At 37.2% G+C, this 14,743-nt stretch overlaps 1 protein-coding gene across 1 annotated transcript; it reads right to left on the bottom strand.

Moving 5' to 3' along the window:
- On the bottom strand, positions 1 to 4,076 carry LOC103932165 (haloacid dehalogenase-like hydrolase domain-containing protein 3). The gene is made up of 6 exons (XM_009341715.3): positions 3,497 to 4,076; positions 2,877 to 2,983; positions 2,189 to 2,297; positions 1,942 to 2,103; positions 1,317 to 1,490; positions 1 to 223 (listed from the first exon to the last, which is right to left on the bottom strand). Exons 1-6 carry the CDS (start codon positions 3,923 to 3,925, stop codon positions 194 to 196), a joined length of 1,011 nt encoding a protein of 336 aa, XP_009339990.2. The 5' UTR covers positions 3,926 to 4,076; the 3' UTR covers positions 1 to 193.
- Between the last annotated feature and the right edge of the window lie 10,667 nt (positions 4,077 to 14,743).

Genomic DNA, 14,743 nt, shown 5'->3' with positions numbered 1-14,743 from the left:
TGCAACTGTAACTTACCATTTCATTAACTTTAAATTAGTACGAAATCGACACTTCAGCATGATAATTCTCTTAGGTTTTACGCCTCTCTTATACAGATTACACCAAGAGCGTAATTACACAGCGCCCCACATCGAAGAAGATAAATAAAAACCTGTACAGAGCGAGCATCATTCAGGTCGTTACGACGTCATGTTAAACCTGGACCCCTACCCTCTGAGCCACCTGCATTAGCAGCACATAAGTAATTAGTTTACACAAATGAAATAACGTGCAATTTTTGGATGACTAGAAAAGATACGCATAAAATACATGGTAGACGATGACTACAAAAAAAACAGAATGTCAAAAGCAAGGGTGAAAAGGACATCAACATCGACAACGAAGATGAACGCCAAGAAAGTTTGACACACATTTCCAAGGCTCTTAGATAATAAATTAAGCGGGTCTGCAAGTTTAGAAGATGTGATTACGAGATAGAGGCTCATGGCCAAATGGGTAGAGGAACACCTAGGAAGACTTGGAAAGAGACTCTAGGAAAAGACTTGGACTACTTGGGTCTAACGGAAGACATGGCACAACCGAGCACGATGGCATTATAGGATACATATAGCCGACCCCACTTAGTGGGATAAGGCTTTGTTGTTGTTGTTGTTGTTGTTGAACCAATACACTAATGCTACAGACAGACAAAGCATGTATTCGTCCTGCAGCTGGTGCTCTCTTAATGATAGTATTCTAACTCGACTAAAGTAGCCAAACAGTTAGCACGAAGACGTTTGAAATGTGGCAAGATAATGGAACCAACCCTGATTAATAATAGCAGCACAGATGCCTAAAAAAATTAGTCCGTCCCCAGAGTTCCGAAGAAACCGAGCCAACAAGGATGACTTCAATCGAACTTTATCTCATAAAAATTCCTTCCCTTCTCCCTAATGCTGTAAAAAGATACTTCTTTTGCTTTCAAACCGACCACCCCGAAGAACAGCCATCACACTACATCTGCACAGGACCTCTATACCCTTATTTCCCTCCTCCTAGTACCTTATGTTTCTTTCAGAAAAATGCCATGCAAGATGCTGGAACCACCCACCTCAACAAAGCTAGATCGGCACTCCAAGTCTTCTGTATATCATATGATACACCGTAGGGAGAACCACAAAAATTAGAGCAAAGTTCCCTAATCCAAAGGTTGCGTTGGGAGCAACCACGATATGCCCATTAAATGTTTCCATGAAGTTATCTAGGGACTAAATCATATAGCATAATACCCTTGCCTAAAATTTCCTTAGCATAAAAAGACATGACGGGGATATACCTCCTTGAAGGAGTGAACATCACTTCCCCAAAGCCAAGCATCACAGCCTGCATCTCTAGCACCCCATATATCATTCCTACGATCATCACCTACATGCACAGCATCCTCAGGTTTTACTCCCAATAATTCACAAGCTTTAAGAAATATTGTTGGATTTGGCTTCTCTGCTTCAACCTGTTCAAATAAGTAATAATCATAGCATCAACAGTGACACAATGATACCAACAAGAGAGTTATTTTGTCATCAGACCAACGGATTATGTGGAGAAGAAAAAGAGTTCAAATCTTTTTGTATGTATATAATACAAATATGGAATTCCCGAAAATCCCATTTAGCTTTTGCATTCTCTTTTTGTGTGGGAGGGTGGGAGTTAAACAACAAGTACAGTATCACTTTTTTTAATTATTACTACAAAATAAAGACTAACTTTGTCGGACTTAAACTTCTTAATTTCTGAACGATGGATAATATGGACAACCAATCACTTGATTCAAGAACCGTACGTACTGCAGAAGATCCTAGAATATGTGTCTGTCTGTGGTCCCTGTGTGTGTGTGTGTGAGAGAGAGAGAGAGAGAACGACGCAAAGAGTTACTGTAGAAAATTTCTAAGCAATTCACTTACTTCGGCTGACACTGCTACTGCATCAAACCAATGTTCACAATGTAGAGCATGTAAAAGAGGCCTTAATCGGGTGTCAAAATTTGATACAACAGCTACTTTAACACCTGCTTTCCTCAGAGCTTCAAACACCTTCTCAGCATCAGGATCACAGAGGTGCCAAGCCTATGAGAAAACAAAGAAAAATATTATAACCCACTTCACACCTCTATATTGCTATACAGAAAATGGTACTTAAAAATCACCCAACCTTGTCAGTCGTGTAGTAGTTATAAAGCTCTTCAAAGTACTGAGAATCGGAACAGCCAGTGGAAGAACTGACTATATATTGCCAGAAGGGTCTCCCATCATTTACATATCTACAATGAAAAAAGAGAAAATGCTCACTTTAAAGATAAAAGAGAAAATCAGAGAATTCACTCCAAACATGGCAGAATTACTGCTAAACTTCTGCATTAACTAATTGAGATTAAGGGGGACACTGAAAAGAAACAGAAAGAAAGGATTCACTTCTACTTGACCGATTACCATTGAAAACACAATGGCTAGACGGGGGAAAATTCTACGCTAGACTTGACGGGACTCTCAATATATTTCCAAAATACAAGGAACCACAAGACCATTAGATTGTTAGATCTTTCCCGGTCAATACTCGGTTATGAGAAACAAAGTGAAGTTGATTGCATGAAGCATCAAATCTCTACCAATAAACTTAAGAACACAGAGGTTATGAATTAGCTTCCCAGCCAACTTCCAAAATGCCAAATAATAGGTATTAAAGGCAAAAATTGACGTAAATTTCGATAAAAGGCCAGTGAGTAAAAAAAGTAAAGACATAAAACTTACACTTCAAACGACAGCAAATGGATTATCGAAAACCATATGTACCCCAGTATACAAGGGAAAATAGAAACATTGAAAACAAGATGGGAAGAGACCTGAGACGAGATCTTCCCCAAGGCTGCTCGTAAGCTCTTCTGTATCTGTTCAAAATCTCCGTCTCTGAGTACTCCACTCCGTATTTCTCACCTATCTTCCTATATATCTATGCAAACAGAAAAATATTCAATATGTCAGCAGCCATACAGACAGATAAGAGAGAGAGAGAGAGAGAGAACAAAAAAAAAAAAAAAAAAAAAGAACAAAAAGAAATCCCAAAACCTGCAAACGCTACAAACCAAAACCAAAATATAACTTTTAAAGGAAAATTCCCAGGAATCTAATTCTCTCACACAAAACCCAGAAATTCAATAGATGCAAAAATAATCAATATCTCTACATATAATCTCAAAATGGAAATATGAGCAGGATGTTCTTGGATTTTTACCATTTATGGAACTATCCCAAAACACAAAATAAAGAAACAAAAATAAGAAAGGACACAAGCTCCAAAAGCTTCAATCCATTGATATACAAACCCAGAAACCCAGACAATTCAGTTCATATATATAAAAACCAGAAACCCAAACGTTCATTACAATTTACATGCATACAAATATTAAGAAATGATATGTGCCGGCTGTGTGCATGTAAAGCGTTGGAGAGAGAGAGAGAGGACCTGAGCCATTGGCTGGGAAGGAACAACAAGGGTACCAACAGCATCAACTAGCAAAGCCTTGTGAGTGATTTCACCATACAAAGACCTTCTATAATCTTCGTAATCTTTCACACCCCATATCTCCAGCCCCATGTGCGGCGGCCTAGACCCAATGGTCCCGGACTCAGGCTGCTGCGCCACCGCAGAGGTCGAATACGACGAAGTTGACACCGCTCCACCTCTCCGGTCGGCCCGAACGGGTCCCTTGAGGCCATTGGAGGAAGACCTAAATCCCAAAATCGGTGCTTTTGTAGTGAGAAGCCTAAAGAGGTTTGTTCTGGTTGCCATTAACGCCATTGCTGCAGCTTCATTTGAGGTCTTTCTCTTGTATCTTTGGTTTTTATGTTTTCTTTTGTGTATGACCGGGCTCTGACGAGAATACTCCTCCATGAACGAAGGAAATGCCTCCCGTGTGGTTTTACCTTTATACCCTCAATAGTTTCACCAATTTTGCTTTATTTAGCCCTTACGTACACTATTTTTTGAGTCTCGTTACCTCGGTCATCTGTTGATTAAACATTTAAAGTCATTATGGTTAAAGTTAATATTAAGAGTGAATATTAAAACACTAAAAGTGTATTATTTATTTTTTATTTAACCGTCAAATGATAATTAAAAGGAATCACTGATAGCATGCATATATACAATCTCTTAGCGTACATACAAATATTAAGAGATGATAGCATACCAATAGGTCATCTCATTACATACATACGTATACAAATACATAAAAAAACCTATTTAATATTTAATTTTGATGGATAATTAATAGGACTCGCTGATAGCAGAGATGATGAGACTGATAGATTGGCCTTTATTTCAATCTTCTTCAATCTCTTAGTGAGGCACGCCGAAACTTAGCCAGATAATAATTATAAAATATTAGAGACATCAAACTCTTCGATTTGCTCAACAGATCCTTGTGTGAAATGCAATCAAAGATTGCAGACAACCCAACTGAGAAATCGGCCAAGAGATGTAAAAGAAGGGCAGGCCGTTGGGAGCGAAAACATGAGACTGGCCTTGAATGTCGATTTGTTGACGATGAATTTGAGAAGAAAGAAAGCCGACTTTGAGAGAGAGAGAGAGAGAGAGAGATAGAGAAGTATTTGTCTTTCATTAGAAAAAAGTCCCTTTCTTATCGTCAAAACATGAAAAACAAAATAGAATTTCATTAGAAAATTCAAGATGATTATTGTATACATGATTTGATTGCATCCTTTGTCTTTCTGATGTACTAGTACACTATTACACTAGTATGATATCACACATCACTTTCTTGTTTCTTTCTTTTTTAAGGTCTCCACCACAATGTTATTATTTATATAATTTTATTCGTCTATTTTATTCGATGTAAATGAATGTCTTAAAGTTTTGAATTTGTCTAATTTTTTTTACAATGATAATTTATTATGATGAATTGAAATGTAGACCCCGATTGCGACGCCGTACAGGAAAAGATGTAACATCCCACATCGACCAACAGAGAGGGACTGATGTGCCTTATATGTACATGCCCACCTCCATATAGCATGAGATCTTTTGGGAACTTACTGGTTTCAGATTCCATAGGAACTCTGAAGTTAAGCGAGTTCGGACGAGAGTATTCCCAAGATGAGTGACCTATTGGGAAGTTCTCGTGTGAGTTTTCATAAACAAAACCGTGAGGGCGTGATCGGGGCCCAAAGCGGACAATATCGTGCTACGACGGAGCCGGTCTAGGATGTGACAAAATGGTATCAAAGCCACTTTGTCATGTGGTGCGAGTGTGCCGATGAGGATGTCAGGCCCCTAAGGGGGGTGGATTGCAACATCCCACATCGACCAACAGAGAGGGGGTGATGTGCCTTATATATGCATGCCCACCTCCATATAGCACGATGACTTTTGGAAACTCATTGGCTTCAGATTCCATCGGAACTCCGAAGTTAAGTAAGTTCGGGCGAGAGCATTCCCAAGATGGATGACCCACTGGGAAGTTCTCGTGTGAGTTCCCAGAAACAAAATCGTGAGGGCGTGGTCAGGGCTCAAAGCAGACAATATCGTGTTACGACGGAGCTAGTCTGCGATGTGATAGAATGGTATCAGAGCCACTCTACCGTGTGGTGCAAGTGTGCCGATAAGGACGTCAGGCTCCCAAGGGGGTGGATTGTAACATCTCACATCGATCAACGGAGAGGGGGTGATGTGCCTTATATGTACATGTCTACCTTCATATAGCACGTTGCCGTTTGGAAACTCGCTGGCTTCAGATTCCATCGGAACTCAAAAGTAAAGCGAGTTCGGGCGAGACCATTCCCAAGATGGGTGACCCACTGGGAATTTCTCGTCTGAGTTCCCAGAAACAAAACGGTGAGGGAGTGGTTGGGGCCCAAAGCGGACGATATCATGCTATGACGGAGTCGGTATGGGATATGACAAAAAAGTTCAAATCTTCTGCATCCAAAATAGATGTGACCTCTCTATGGCTTTTATTATTTAGTAACATCTATCTAACAATCTTAGTTTTGGAACAAAATCTAAACTATTTAACAATTTAAAATTGTTGTTATCTCCTTAAATTTCTAAACGGGATAATATAATTTATTTATAAATTTGAGGAGATACCAGCAACTTAACATTGTTATATGAATGGGTAGATGCAACTAAATTATGAAAGTGTTGACTTTAAAAACTACTTAGCTTACGTGGCGCTTATGTCGAGTAACTAATAAACTAACTATGTCCTTTGGTTGAATGCGAGACATGCTAACTAGTTGGGCGGGGAGTAAAATGTATGTTGATGTGGCGTTGGGTGCGCTAATGTCTTATTGATCTCGTGACTGCGGCCGAGGAAGGAACATGTCTCGGTCTTCAGGTTCTAGAGCCTAAAGACAAGGCTGCTAATTCTACGAAGTTTAATATCAAATTCGGCTTTCAGTGTGCCGAATGTAGTAACCTGGTAACACCTTACTTTGCTGAGAAGGCTGATGAGATGACCTCTACCAACAAGGACTCGGAAATCCTTGTTGACCGAGATTTAGATAAATAACTAGTCGATCTCGAAGCAGTGTTGTTGATCCAAACTGAAGGTGATTCTCGGTCGGTTGATTCTACGGCTCCAATGTTGTTTACCCAAACAAGGTGCTCATCGATCGGTTGATTCTACGGCTCCAGTGTTGTTTACCCAAACTGAAGATGTTACCGGTTGCCTTCATAGTACTGTTTATCCAAATTGAAGATGTGTTAGCGGAAAAAAAAAAATCTCAAGGTGTTTGAGAGGTTTGCGTAGAGCAATTATGTGTTGAACATTGGAGGGGCCTGAAATGTTGCACAGTTTCTTGTATTTATAGAGATGAGTACGCGTTGGTTGATAAGCTGATATAGGTTTTGCCATGCTACTAGAACTCTTCCACCATTCAAGCTTGGGATAAATCCTACTACTGCCAAGACTCTGAACTTAGTGAAAAATGCAACCAAATTCAATCCTTGTGCTTTAGCCTTATCACATCAAATCCTAATAAAACCCGCACGCATGGATTTGAACAAATAACAATCCACATGCACCGCCGTGGTTACATTTTGGAGATAATCATCGCCAAACATGTGGTACAAAATTATAGGGGAAGTAGCCTCCCAATCTTCCACGTGTCTGCATGTGTTAACTAAAAAATTGCAAATCAATTGCAATTCTTCATTTGGGAATATGATCTTTTTCTTGGGGATCTCTAGAATTCCGTGATTGTGACCGTTCATTGTATATAATGCGGTCAATTTTTGTTAGGTACTATTTATATTTAATTTAAAATTTAAAATTTAAAATGATTTCTGACAACACGATATACAATGAATGATCACAATTACGATCATGGAATCTCTAGGAAAAGGATCTGGCCTTCCTCTGACCAATGGTTATGGGTTATTCCATAACCATTCTCATTTACTATAGGTAATACTTGGGCAACGACTATTCAGTACCACAAGTATACTAACTCTAACATGGCCCACTAACAAATATACACGTATATGTTTGTGAAGAGGACAATACTTCGAGAAAGTCCACCGTTATGGAATGCTCGGGGGACAGTGGACCAAACAGGGCAAGATAGCCCGGCTGAAGCCCTCCAGCGTGGGGAGCCCGAGGGATTGGGCAGGCTTAAGCAATAGGCCTAGGGCTGGAAAAAAATCCCAAAAATCCCAAACCAAACCGAAAAAATCCCGATCCCAAACCAAAATTCCCGAAATTTTTGGTATGTCATCCCGAACCAAACCGAAATTTTCGATACGGGATTCGGTATTGCATCTCCATTTTTTCGGTATTCCCATACCGAACCGAAATAAATATTATATATATATATATATTATTTTTTAATTATAAGAGAATTATTTCAACCGTTCATTGTTTTAGATTTAATCTGTGCCGTTCATTTGTTTTTAGGTCATATCCCCCATTTCAATTTTCACTTCCTTTCCATCAAGAGCTTGAAGCGCAGCCACTGTGCCACCAGCCTTCCTTCACCAGAATCACCACCTAGCTTGGCTTATAACCATTATTTTTGCTTTTGAGTTTGTTACTTTATTTATTTTAAAACCTTGGCTTGTAACTATTATTTTTTCTTTTGGGTTTGGTACCTAATTTATTTTTATTGCATGCATGATGCATGTGTAGTGGGCAGATTGAAACTTTGTTATTATTGAAACTTTGTGCACAAATGGGTAGTGGGTAGATTGAAACTTAATTTATGAAACTATGTCAAATTTGTGCAGTGGGCAGTAGGCAAATTAGTAGAAATAACAAATTGGCAGTTTGGGCCCAAAAGCATAATATGTCAAATTTTAGTCCAAAAGCCCAAAAGCCCAAAAGCATTTTGGGATTCCCGATTTGTCCCGAAATCCCGAAATTATTTCGGGATTCCCGAAAATTGGGATTCCCGAAAATTTGGTTTAGGATTGGTATTGAATTTGGGATTCCCGAAAATTTCGGTTTGGGAATCAGGACAAGGGTTTCGATATGGGATCCCATACCGAACCACCCCTAAATAGGCCTGTGAGGAATTGCTAGCCCGCGAGTCTGAGGTGGACCTGACACAGGGCTGACGTCAGCCTGGCGCCAGTCACATTTTAAAATTTTTCTTTCTGTCAGGCGCGTGTGCCGCGTCAGCTAACAGATTTCAGACCCCAGGGCCCCGTGGTGTAGTCTACCTCAGTTACCGTTGGGAAGCCATGTGGCTTCCCACGGTCCGTTCGATCTCAACAGCTCTTTAAAATGGACCGTCCAATTTGCAACGATAATAAAAAAAAATTCTAATTTAATATCAACCGTTCGATATGAGATTGACGGTTGATATTAATCTACTTTATAAATAAATAAATAAAAAATAGTTTTAAAATTAAGAAAATTTACCGTTGTGCCACGTGGCACAATTTGGAGTGTTGGAATTCAAATTTTTTTATGTTCAACGGCAGAGATTAATTAGTTGAATAAAATTTTTAAAAAAATTTAAAAAAAATTGTAAAAAATCTGAAAAAAAAAAATTGTTTTTACTTTTCTATAAATACCTTCTCATTATCATCCTACCTTACACCACAATTTCATATTTTCTCAACTACTTTCAATCACATTTGTACCTTCTGATTGGTTAAATAATTCTTCCTCTTACTGATCGAGTTCCCACATCATCCTTGAGGAAGAAGATGACATTGTAAGAAAGAAGTAGAAACTATGAATAATGATAGAAATTTTTGTGAAGAAGGAAGTAGAAACTATGAATAATGATAGAGATCTTGAGAAAATTGGTGTGAGATTTGTGAGGATGGATGATGGATTATATGGAGGATTCATAAAGGATTAGGTTGTAGATAATGTCACGTGGCATGCCGTTATTCGTAAAAAATCTGATAGAAATCTATCATCAAAGATTGTAAACAGATTATGACACGTGGCGCGACGTGATTGGTTAATAATCTTATCAGAAATCCATCACCAATAATTGTATTTTTGGATAATGACACGTGGCGCAACGAGTACGATTAAAAATCTTATCGGAAATTCATCACAAATAATTGTCTTTTCGGATTTTATGACAAGTGGTGCAACGAGAACGATTAAAAATCTTATTCGAAATTACAAATAAAATTATTTTATATTATTTAATAACATTTCGGATAATGACACATGGTGCAACGAGAACGATTAAAAATCTTATCCGAAATTACAATTAAAATTATTTTGTATTATTTTATAAATAAATAAAATACTAATATTTTATTGTCTATTACCAGGGTTATTGAAGTGCAACGGTAGAGATACAAAAGATGATTACTGTTTATTAAGGGCAGTTACTGTTATTGCCTGGGAGATGTTTCACGCAATCAAACTGCTCTTAGATACTGAACAGTCATTAGAGAATTTTACTGACCACCTATGGTGCCCAATAAGTTTAAACCATCTGTCAATCTACGGAACTTGCGATCTCTGTAACCAAACACAAATTCATGCTTTAAACCCGTGACCAAACAATAATCTTCCTCTTGTCCAACAAGTCTGTGAAGATCGGCCACCGTGACCTCCTCGGCTCCGGCATCATCTTCAAGACTTCACCAATCTTGTCCTCCACAGCCATGCCAAGCTCGATCATCGACGATTTGTAATCTTGTCGTCACAAGTCGGCGGCATCCACGTCAAACCCACATAGCTGGGCTCCGTCAATCTCATTGCAGCGGTGGAATCAATGGTTGGAAGAGAAATTAGGGCGGGGGTGGGATCAATGGAGGAGAGAAGATGGAGGAAAGAAGATGGGCTGAAGAAGAAACCATAGCCCTGGCATGTAAGATTAACAGACATCGGAGAAGAAGAGTTCTGTTTGGTATTGGGTTTAAAAGGGTTGGTTTGCGTTTGGTTACAAAGATAGCAAACCAAACAGCTATCATCTCTCTGATTTCAACCATGGAGAAACACAGGCCCATTTTTACAGACCACTTTAATGGCCTACCTCCCAGAAGGCAAGTTTCGCACCTTCCCTCTTTGTTGCCCTTTGGCACCATCCTCCTCTTACCAACCCCAGGGGCCTTAGATCTCTTTACTACTGATATATTTTTCATTCACAATCAATAACGTATAATTCCAGATCCGTGGGGATGGGTCTTCTTTTCTCCATGTTTGTGGTTTGGGAATGGGATTAACAGAGGTCCGGAGGAGACTCGAAGAAGAGATTACGGTCGGGACGACGAAGGAGGGGGTGGGAGTGGGATCGACGGGGAAGGAAATGCGGTTGGGATGGACAAATGAGAGGTTGAGGGAGGAGGTGTGGGGATGAGATTGACGGAAAGCGGTTGGGGTGCCGGCTCTGGGAAAGAAGGAAGAAGATGGGTGTATGGGTAACAAGATAATAAGTGTTTGGGAAGAATTTTAAATGACAGGTGTTTTAATATTACTGGGCCATGTCATTGGGTTAGTATTTTGGGTACTGAACAATCAGTACCAAGTATTGTCCATTTACTGTTATCCCATGCACCACAAATAGAAGACTCCAATTCCAAACAAACCGCTAGGATATTGATCGTATTCAGTTTAGATAACTTATATTATTAAAAGATAATATCATGATTAACACCACAATATATCCTTTAATAATAATTAAAATCATCCAATTACTCTGCCATCCAACGGTCTAGAATTCGGCTCATCCAATGGCATCAATCGTACGGATTGATGATGTAATTTTGAATCCAAACAAAGAATAAGGCTGCATTTGCTCAAAGTGCAGAAGATTTGGTCTCTACAGAAAATATATGGTTGATCAAGATGATACGGAATGCATTAAAAATATCTCAAAGATTAAAACAACTGATGTAATCGTGTGAAAATTCTAAGAGACACACTAAAGTGCATCATCAAATTTTTGTTAAATTTAACATGCAACTGAAAATTAGTTGCAATTTGATGCATATGTGATCGTGGGTATTGACGTATTAGGTAATTCATAAGCCACAAAAGTGGCGATTATTAGCAGTCAGCAATGTGCACGCATATACTTTTATCGACAAATATAAAATGATAACATCTGAGTCACTATCATTTTATGTGGGGATGTGAATGCCAACACAATAAATAAATTCCACTTGATAGTGTTATTAATTTTTTATTTTTTACTTTTAAAGGTACCAGTTGGTGGCTTTGATATAACAGTCTATTTTTTTTGGGGTTGGAAAGATTCACATAGGCATTTCAGCCTCTTTCTGGTCACCATTGTGCGATTCACCAGCATCAGGAATCGAATTTAGGACGTGCCGTGTGAAATACGAACCTGAAATTCATCGTAACCACTGGACCATCCCATGGTGGTTCACTTGATAGTGCTATACAATATACTTAATTTAGTAACTATCAAAACGACAACATTCATCCTTGTGTCCTAATCACTATGTCTAGTATATATATTGTGAACAAACTTGGATGAGTTAGAATTCAAAATTACACTTTACTAAATGAGGAATGCATATTGACCACGTTTGCTAATAAATAAGTGAACCATGTTTACTAATCACATTAGTCGAACGGTTAAATGATTTTTGATTTAGTGATTAACATAATTGATTTTTAAACAGTGATTTGAAAAATAGATAGTTTCGTTCATCAAACAACATTGTAAAATAAAAATAAAAGCCCAAAAAGTAAAATGATAAGATCCAAATACAAAAATTGATATCATCCTCATCGTGGAATTCAGATATTTCGAGCACAAACCTCTCCGGCCAAATTATAGTTATAGTGATCAGTGATTATCTAAAAAAAAATCAATGAGTTTCTCTAAAAAGAAATAGATGGACTCAGTGCAATTTATTTTGGTTCGATTAAAACTTTCAAATTTGAGAGAAAATTTTTATCGTGACAGGAATATGGATGATGTTTTTATGTAAGTGGCAAGAAATTTTATTGTTTAAGTTACTAACTTTTTAACACATATATCCTATAATTTATATAGTAATACGTGATGTACTATCTCACGAGCTGATCAGTGATCACAATAAAAAATCTCTCCAAATCTTGCATATATATGTGGAAATAATACATGACACGTGGATGAGTGTTAGGACATCACTAAGAACTGATGTGGCAGACACGTGAATTGATTAGAATCTGTATCAGCATAATTGATACTCTCCAGCTCTTCCAATCCTCAACTAATACATAACACATGTTCATCGCTATAGACATTTCGATTCAATAATATATTATCATGTATAAATAATTTACACATGATAATATACAATTTAATAAAAAACTCTACGTAACAATAACATTGTTCCATGAAAATTCTTCTCCAACCAAATTGCAAAAAATGGGCCTTCCCTTATGACTCCACTGGCCAACTTTATTTAAAAGCATTGAATTTAGTACTTGGTTGGAGAAGAATGAAATCAGAGATTGCAGGCCTTGAGAGTGTAAAATGGTAGGTCGTTGGGAGCGAAGACATGAGACTGGTCTTGAATGTCGATTTATTAACGATGAATTTGAGAAGAAAGAAAGTCGGCTTTGAGAAAGATATGCAGAGAGAGATAAAAGCGTTGGACATGTTTATCCCTACATCCAACCAAGATTTGACGAAATCTCACTTTTGTATTAATTCGATTTCGCGTGTAAAGTATTAGATAGGATGCTTGAAAAATGTATTGCATAAGCGTTAAAAAGCCACTAAATAAAAGTTTTTTTTTTAATAAATAATATTATTATCTACTACTAAGGGAAGGGGTGTGTTTAGCCTCACAATGTGCTAGTTGTGCTAGTAATAATATGGTTTAAACTCGCATTTGGCGAGAATTGAACCTAAGACCTCTCACTTACAAGTGAAAAGAAATATCACTAGACCGTAATACTAAGTGACACTAAATAAAAATTCTTTAATGACTCATTTTCAAGTAGTTATTTATAAATTTATTTAAAAGCATTGTATTTAGTCATTTCAAATTTCTTTATCTGATGTTTTGTGGTGCATATTTTACTACTGTTGTCTAAATCTCTTGCTAATTGATAATGTTTCATCCAAACAAGTGTTTATATGGACCGAAAAAACTCAATATATGGTAGCTGGTTATTTTAACTTCTCACGTAACTCTCATACTTAAGATGTATGTGTGGTATTATATTTTTTTAATCTAGTTGCAGGTTTTATTAAATTGAGGCTCACTTTTTTGTTTTTATCCTTATTACAATTAATTTTTTTCTTGTTTTTAGTACAACATAATGTTAGTATGTTAAATAGTTAATTGTCAAGAGAGGATCAATAAGAAATGAATCCACACTAATATGCACGCACTTGATTACTTTCCGCCACTGCAGTAAAACACTCCAAATTCTCTCGTATTCGATTCATTCAGCACTGGTCTCACGTATGATAACGTGGGTGCATTTTTACTTACCACTATAAACTATGGCGTATGCTTCTAGTCACTTAATCTTGATCTTTTTTAAATTAAAAAAAAAAACTATTAATATGAAAGTTAACTAAAATTAAATAAAATAATAGTAAAAGATAATTAGTCGTACGAGAAACATACATTATAATTCTGAAAGTGAGCAAAAATGCTATGTCATACGCGATGACATAGCAATGGTGATCATGTGGTCGAACTAAGCAGACCATTTGACGATCCTTTGCCACAAAGATATCTATCGAAATCGACACCAAAAGATAAAATTTCTTTTTCCTTTAATTTAATGGAAAATGTCCCTTTTTTGGTTACCCAAAACAAAAAGAAAAGCAATATGTCCCTTTCGAAAAACAAAATAGAATTTCATTAGAAAATTCAAGATAATTGTGATGACCAAATCATTGTATACATTTGATTGCAACTTTCTTATGTACTACTAGTACACGACACTAGTAGGTTATCTGTCATCGCACGTCATTTTCTTGTTTCTTTGTTTATTTTTCTCTCTCTACGTTTTTCAATCCATCACATCCAAGATTATTGCGCAAGAATTCTTTTTTTACATCGAAGGAGCAAAGCAATTTCCGTTACAAAAAGAAGGAGAAATATGATCTTTAAATTAAATATTCGTCTTGTTAAATTTTTACTTACATAGTGATGGATACATATTTTTTCATATTATATGGTCCACTTTGTAATGTATTTTGATAATTCAATCATTTATCTTTTAAGTATTCTCTCAAACGTCGTGTCTACAAAAATCACTCAAATTACAAAACATATAACCATTTAATTAAT

This window comes from the organism of the source record quoted next, unplaced genomic scaffold, assembly GCF_019419815.1.
Source record: "Pyrus x bretschneideri cultivar Hongxiangsu unplaced genomic scaffold, Pyrus_bretschneideri_v1 Contig72, whole genome shotgun sequence".
NCBI lineage: Eukaryota > Viridiplantae > Streptophyta > Magnoliopsida > Rosales > Rosaceae > Pyrus > Pyrus x bretschneideri.
This window is presented reverse-complemented; position numbering and strand designations above follow the sequence as displayed.